Genomic DNA, 7,086 nt, shown 5'->3' on the forward strand with positions numbered 1-7,086 from the left:
TTTACCACCCCAGACCCCGGCATCCACTTACTACCCCAGGCCCTGGCCTGCTCCTCCCGTAGCTGTCCATGGAGCGAGGCTTGCGAGGGCCTCACTTCACTCTTCTTGTGTCAGTGCAGTTTCTTGGAAGCCATTGCCTTTGAGGGCAAGGGGCTGGCTGGCGCAGAGCCGGGCCCTGTGCCATGTGCTGTGTTTGTCGTCTTCCATGTTCTGTAGTTTGCAAGGGAAAGGATCTGTGCCCACGTGACCAATGAGCGAGCAGAAACTTCAGGAAGGTTAACTCACAGCCCGGGAGCTCAGGCTGTGACGATGGGCAGGGATGGAATTCACATTTGGGGGCACAGACTACAGAGTGGACAGGAGAGAAGGGCATGAGTTTTGAGTAGAATTTCTGGCATCTGTGCAGAAGGCACCCCACAACCTGACTCCTGAAGGGAGATGCTTGGCATGGTTAGAGTCAAAACCCTGCACTCAAACATCATGGCTCAGACTCAGCCACTTGTCACTGGGTCCCACATGTGTCACCTCAGAGGGAGGTGTGAGTCTCAAGGCCCTCCTTGCCCCTCTGGTCTCCAGCCAAGGCTCCCCAGTTGTCCTGGGGTCTCTGGCCAAGTCCCCCATCCCCCTGGAGTTCTCAGCCAAGGCCCCCTAACCATCTGAGGTCTCCAGCCAGGACCCCTCATCCTCCTGGGGCTCTCGGCCAAAATGCCCTAACTGCTGAGGTCTCCAGCCAGGACCCCCGCATCCTCCTGGGGTCTCCAGCCAAGGCCACCCGATCCCCCTGAGGTCTCCAGCCAAGGCCCCCATCTCCCTGAGGTCTCAAGCCAAGGATCCACCATCCTCCTGAGGTCTCCAGCCAAAGCCCCCATCCCCCTGAGGTCTCCAGCCAAGGCCCCCCATCCTCCTGAGGTCTCCAGTCAAGGCCCCCTGATCCCCCTGAGGTCTCCAGCCAAGGCCCCCATCCCCCTGAGGTCTCCAGCCAAGGCCCCCATCTCCCTGAGGTCTCCAGCCAAGGCCCCCATCCCCCTGAGGTCTCCAGCCAAGGCCCCCATCCCCCTGAGGTCTCCAGCCAAGGCCCCCATCTTCCTGAGGTCTCCAGCCAAGGCCCCCATCCCCCTGAGGTCTCCAGCCAAGGCCTCCATCCCCCTGAGGTCTCCAGCCAAGGCCCCCATCCTCCTGAGGTCTCCAGCCAAGGCCCCCATCCCCCTGAGGTCTCCAGCCAAGGCCCCCATCTCCCTGAGGTCTCCAGCCAAGGCCCCCCCATCCTCCTGAGGTCTCCAGCCAAGGCCCCTCATCTTCCTGAGGTCTCCAGCCAAGGCCCCCATCCCCCTGAGGTCTCCAGCCAAGGCCCCCATCTCCCTGAGGTCTCCAGCCAAGGCCCCTATCCCCCTGAGGTCTCCAGCCAAGGCCACCCGATCCTCCTGGGTTCTCCAGCCAAGGCCCCCCATCCCCCTGAGGTCTCCAGTCAAGGCCCCCTGATCCCCCTGAGGTCTCCAGCCAAGGCCCCCATCTCCCTGAGGTCTCCAGCCAAGGCCCCCATCTCCCTGAGGTCTCCAGCCAAGGCCCTCCCATCCCCCTGAGGTCTCCAGCCAAGGCCCCCGATCCCCCTGAGGTCTCCAGCCAAGGCCCCCATCCCCCTGAGGTCTCCAGCCAAGGCCCCCTATGTCGATGGCTTCTCCTTCAGGAGACCTGAGGCTCCACATTGGGAAGCACTGAGGGAATCAAGCCGTGCACACCCCAAGGTTGACAGGTCTAGCGCTGCAGCCCAGTTGCTGCTCTGGAGGCTGTGTGGCTTTCTGAACCTGCTCTTACTGCTGAAACGGTCCAAACCCCGGGCAGTGACGTTGTGACAGTGAGAAGGAACAGCAGAGCCACTCTAACGCATCTGTTCCTGTCTCCAAGTGACTCAATGTGATGAACCTGTGTGCCATCTGGTAGAATGGCAGTGGGCGCCTACCAGGTGATGTGAGTTTAAGATTTATTTACTTGTAAAGGCAGAATGACAGAGGGGGAGGAGAGAGAGAGCGATTGATCTTCCGTTCTCCGGCTCACTCCCCAAATGGCTGCAAAGCCAGGGCAGGGCCAAGCCAGAGCCAGGAGCCCCGTGCGTGGTGGGGCCTGAATGTTTGCACTGTGTCTGCTGTCTCCCCAGGGCACATGAACAGGAAAGCCAGAGTGGAAGTGGAGGAGCCAGGACTTCAGCCTGCTGAGCCACAACACCACCCCGCATGGGTACTGCAGTGGGACTTGCTGGCTAACAAAAAAACCAACTTGTGTTGGCGGTCATGCAAGATTTGAATTTATTTGTTACCTACTTATACATTTTTAAAGTGTGTTGTTTTGGGCCTGCTATGATGGCTCAGTGGTTAAATCCTTGCTTTGCACTCACCGGGATCCCATATAGGCGCTGGTGCACTTCCCGTCCAGCTCCCTGCTTGTGGCCTGGGAAGGCAGTAGGGGGTGACCCAAAGCCTTGGGACCCTGCACCCACATGGTAGGCCCAGAAGAAGCTCCTGGCTCCTGCTTCGGATTAGCCCAGCTCCGGCCATTGCAGCCAGTTGGGGAGTGAGCCAGCAGGTGGACGAGCTCTCTCCCTGTCTCCTCTCTGTATATTTGCCTTTCCAATAAAAATAAAATAAATATTTTTTAAAAGGTGTATTATTTTATTGGGAAGGTAGAGAAATACACAGAGGGTCCGAATGTGATTTCTCTTCCACTGGTTCATGCCTTGAATGTCCACAACAGCCGAGGCTGGGCCAGGCTGAAGCCAGGGGGTCTCTAAGTCTCCTGTGGGGGCGCCAGGGGGTGCAAGTTTTGGAGCAGTCACCTGCTATCTCCAGGAAGCTGCATCACAAGCAGAGGCAGGGATCAACCCTAGCACTAGCACTGTGGGTATCCTAGTCCCCTGCTGTGTTATGGTGGCTGCCCTAAGTTCTAACCGAGAGCCTGTCCACCCTAGGGTCTGTGCTGGGCCCCCACCTCCTCGGCAGCTACTGAGCTGTCACGGCGTCCTCCCCAGGCTACAGGCTCAGTCCTGTCCCCACAAGTCCACTTGCCTTTCACTTGGGGGGTGCGTGTGGCTTGGGCTTGGCATTTGCATTCTGTACCAGCTGTCAGGGTGTGGAAAGCGTGGGTTCTTTGTGATGTGCAAACTCTGGGCACCTGCTGGATACACATCCATCAAATAAAGCCTGCACTGTGCACTACAGGTCTAAGAAACTGGCTGAAGTGCCTGGCATGGCTCAAGGGTAAGAAGACCTCAAGTGATATACATGGCATTTGTGGGAGTTATTTCTTTTTATTATTGGAAAGTCAAATATAGAGAGGAGGAGAGACAGAGAGGGAGATCTTCCATCTGCTGATTCACTTCCCAAGCAGCCGCAACAGCTGGAGCTGATCTGACCCAAAGCCAGGAGCCTGGAATATCTTCCAGGTCTCCCGTGTGGGTACAGGATCCCAGGGCTTTGGGCTGTCCTCGACTGCTTTCCCAGGCCACAAGCAGGGAGCTGGATGGAAGTGGAGCAGCCAGGATACAAACCGGCGCCCATATGGGATCCTGAGGCATGCAAGACAAGGATTTCAGCCCGCTAGGCTGCTGCACCAGGCCCTGTGGGAGTTCTTAAAGCCCCCCACAGAAAGGGCCAGGGCCCTCAGACCATGCAAGCTCACCTGGAACGTTACATGAGCAAAGCCCGAGGAGATGACATGGAGGGCTGAGATCGGCCGGCGAGGGAAGCAGGTGGCTTAGAGCTAGAGGGAACTGAAATCAGCCACATTGGCTTCTGGACCGGTTATTTCTTGGTTGGGGTTGTCTTCAATGGGTTAAGGTGGACAGTTTAGACCCTACTGCCCTGTCACCTGGGGGAGGGGCATGCATTTGTAGGAATCAGGCCAGGCCCTGCAGGGAAGGCCAGGAGGTGGCTTGGGGCAGAACTCCACATTGGGCATGTCCAACAGATAGGAGAGGAGCATCCTGGGAGCTGGCCGAGGATGGGTCAGGTAGGAGAACAGTTCCTCTGGGGGAAGGCGTCTCACCCCGGACACTCCACACACTGTGGTCACTGCACATGACACATAAATCCCCTTCCTTCCTTTTTCTTTTCTTTCTTTTTTTTTCTAATTGTATTAATTTGAAAGGCAAAGTTACAAAACAGAACAGGAGAGACAGAGATCTTCCGCCTGCTGATTCATTCTCTAGATGGCCGCAGCGGCCAGGGCTGGACCAGGCCAAAGCCAGGAGCTTCTTTTGGGTTTCCCACAGAGCGCAGGAACCCAAGCACTTGGACCATGCTTTACTGCTTCCCCAGGTGCATTAGTGTGGAGCTGAGAGCTAGCATGGTAGCCAGGACTTGACCTGGCATTCCAATGGATGTCAGCGTCCCAGGACAACGCTGGCCCAATTTATTTCATCTGAATAAAAATCACTGCCCTGAGACCCTTGAGATGCTGGTCAGCAGCAGTGTGGGGACACCAGAGCCCGTGCTCTGGGAGCTGATCAGCTGTTGGGCTCTCAGCCTCCCCGATACCTGCTGTATCCTGAGCCTGCACTCAGGGTGACCTGGGGACACTTCACAGCTGGAGAAGCCAGGGGACAGTGGGCTGGGCCAGCGTCCTTGCCAACAGGTGACTGCATGAATGCTCCCTCTGAATGCTGGAGCCCTCAGCACCCCTTGTTTCCTGTGTAGAGGGCAGGTTCCTTTCCTCCTTGTCATGGCAGGACCTCCCATTTGCAGCCCCTCATCCAGGACTCATTCTGTACTTGGTGAAATCGCCTGCTTTGTCTTGTGGCTTCCTGCTTACGCACGGGGCCTGATGAGGAGGGGAGACAAGCGCACGTGCGTTCCCAATCAGAGCAGATTCACTCACAGGGCAGGAACAGACCCGAGGAGGTGCCAATTAAGGGGCTAAATCCAATCCCGGCACACTTCTGGGGGCCCTGATTGCTCTGGCTCGTGCGTCACTATACAACTGGGAGTGGAGAGGACACAGGTGGGAGACACAGAGACGCAAGCAGCAGCTGGCACCCGAACTTAAAATACCCAGGAGACCCACATCCAGAAGCGCCTCGCCGCCCGCGCAGTGAAGGACCTGCAGCAGCTAAGCCGGAGTGAAGTGTCCACCTGCCTGCGGAATGCTATCTGCAAATTTGCCCCTGCTACTGCTGCTGCTCTCGGGGGCAGCAGCCACGGCCATGGCTACAGCCACCCTTGCTCAGGAGAGTGGCACCGCTGGCCAGGACAGTGGGGTGAGTACAGCCCCGACCCAGCCAGAGGCTGGCCTGCTCTCTATCGTCTTCCCTGCAAACTCCCCAGCATCTGTGAGGCGCTCTGTGTGTGTGTGTGTGTGTGTGTGTGTGTTCACAAACAGAACAGAATAGTGGGCTGGACTCAGTGGTGTTCTGGGGCGTCCCTAACTGACAAGTGATGGCCATGTAGCCTCAGAGGGGACCACTTAGTGACATAAGCCTCTGTAGTCATGGACCACCTCCCTGTAGGGTTACTGCACCTGCCAGCCTGGGAAACCCTAAATGACCTTCCTGGCTATGATGGGGTGCAGCCACAGAGCTGCCGCCAGCATTGGCCACATCATGCTGTCTGCCAGAGTCTTAATTTATTACCTGTGTGGTGTGTGGATCATGGGCTCAGATGAACAGTGTTCGTGATGAGAATTCACATAATTTATTTCTGCCTCCCACCCCCCATTTTGAAAAAGTTCCAAGAAAGAGTATATAAAGTTGACCATTAAAAATGGATTTTTCTCTAAAACTGCAGGACAAGTCTGAGACACGTTATTCATCAGCAAGTTCTTCTGGGCAGATTTCTCTGGCACCTGGAAGGGCAGATGCCAATGGGGCCATCCCCTCCGTCCATGGGTGTCCTGGTGTGGCTGGTGCACCTGCCCAGCTCGGTGCTAGAGGGACAGTGGTGGATCTCCTGACCCACCCAACCCACCCGACCCACCCGATCATGGGTCTCACAGAGAGTTTCCCCTTGAAGGAAATGACCAGCTGTTGCGTTTCCCCGCTTGGGGACCCATCCTGCAGGTCTCGTGGATCCAGCAGGCTTAAGGAAAGGCAGGGCGCTGTCCGGGCGGGCTCCTGATGTCTCTCTCTGTGTCATCTGCTTCTCCTGCGCAGGAAGGCATGGAAACGCAGCCCAGCGGGCCCCAGACCTTTCTCGCCCGGTGGTACGAGTGGACCTCCCAGGCCCGGGGCGGGACCGATGCGGGGGCCGTGTCCCAGCGGCGGACAAGTCCTCCCGTGCCGCCACCCCGGCCTGCACCCTGCCGTACTTTCTTCTGGAAGACCTTCTCCTCCTGCAAGTAGGGCTAGGTCGGTGGTGACGCGTGGAAAACAGAATAAAATGTGAGCAGCATCTCAGTCTTCTCCAGGCACATCTTTCTGGGCCCCCGCATCCATGGACAGGTACTTGTGGCCTCAAGTCCAGGAACACCCGGTGCCCACAGGCTCTTGAGTGGTTTGGAACCCACAGGGGATATTTCTGGTTCCAGTTCCTGTGGGACTAATGCGGGAGGGGAGCCCCTAAGCTACCTCCCTTTCTACCTTCCTGCTCTTAGGAATAGTTGAAGGCCTCCTATGTAAAGAGAGCTCAGAACAGCGCCTGCTTTACATTTTTTTCCAAATGGGGTGTGGGAAAATGGGTTTCCTCGATGTTACAAAACAGGTTTTAAACAGTAAAAAACATTCAGGCATCTAGCCAATACTAAAACTAGTCTTTTTTTTAGAGAGAGAGACAACAGGACTGCTCTCATCCACAGGTTCTTTCCAAGCATTCACAATGGCCAGGGGCGGCTGGACCAAAGCTGGCAGCCAGGAGGCCGATTGGGTGTCCCAGGGGGACCTCAAGCCGTCACCTGTGCTTGCCAGGGTCTGCCATGGTACAGAGCTGGGATCAGGATCCAGAACTGGGACTTGAACACACACACTCTGAAACCAGCTCCCAAATGGGATACTGACCCCGCAGATGGAGGCTACATTCATGGCACCAGCCCCACCAGGGTTCTTTCTTTTTTTTTTTTTTTTAAGATTTATTATTTATTTCAAAATAGGAGTTACACAGAGAGAGG

At 56.5% G+C, this 7,086-nt stretch overlaps 2 protein-coding genes across 2 annotated transcripts in view; both read left to right on the top strand.

The window, feature by feature from the left end:
* PGD (phosphogluconate dehydrogenase) overlaps positions 1-7,086 on the top strand; it is a 298,830-nt gene that overhangs the window by 33,263 nt on the left and 258,481 nt on the right. The window lies entirely within an intron of this gene.
* On the top strand, positions 5,132-6,325 carry CORT (cortistatin). The gene is made up of 2 exons (XM_004596121.3): positions 5,132-5,245; positions 6,137-6,325. Exons 1-2 carry the CDS (start codon positions 5,132-5,134, stop codon positions 6,323-6,325), a joined length of 303 nt encoding a protein of 100 aa, XP_004596178.2.

The sequence above is a fragment of the Ochotona princeps genome, chromosome 2, assembly GCF_030435755.1.
Source record: "Ochotona princeps isolate mOchPri1 chromosome 2, mOchPri1.hap1, whole genome shotgun sequence".
In the NCBI taxonomy this organism is placed as follows: Eukaryota; Metazoa; Chordata; class Mammalia; order Lagomorpha; family Ochotonidae; genus Ochotona; species Ochotona princeps.

Coding starts and splice junctions, on each gene's coding strand:
- CORT (XM_004596121.3), top strand. CDS start 5,132: ATGCTATCTGCAAATTTGCCCCTGCTACTGCTGCTGCTCTCGGGGGCA. Junction 5,246..6,136: donor CCGCTGGCCAGGACAGTGGG/GTGAGTACAGCC, acceptor TCTCCTGCGCAG/GAAGGCATGGAAACGCAGCC.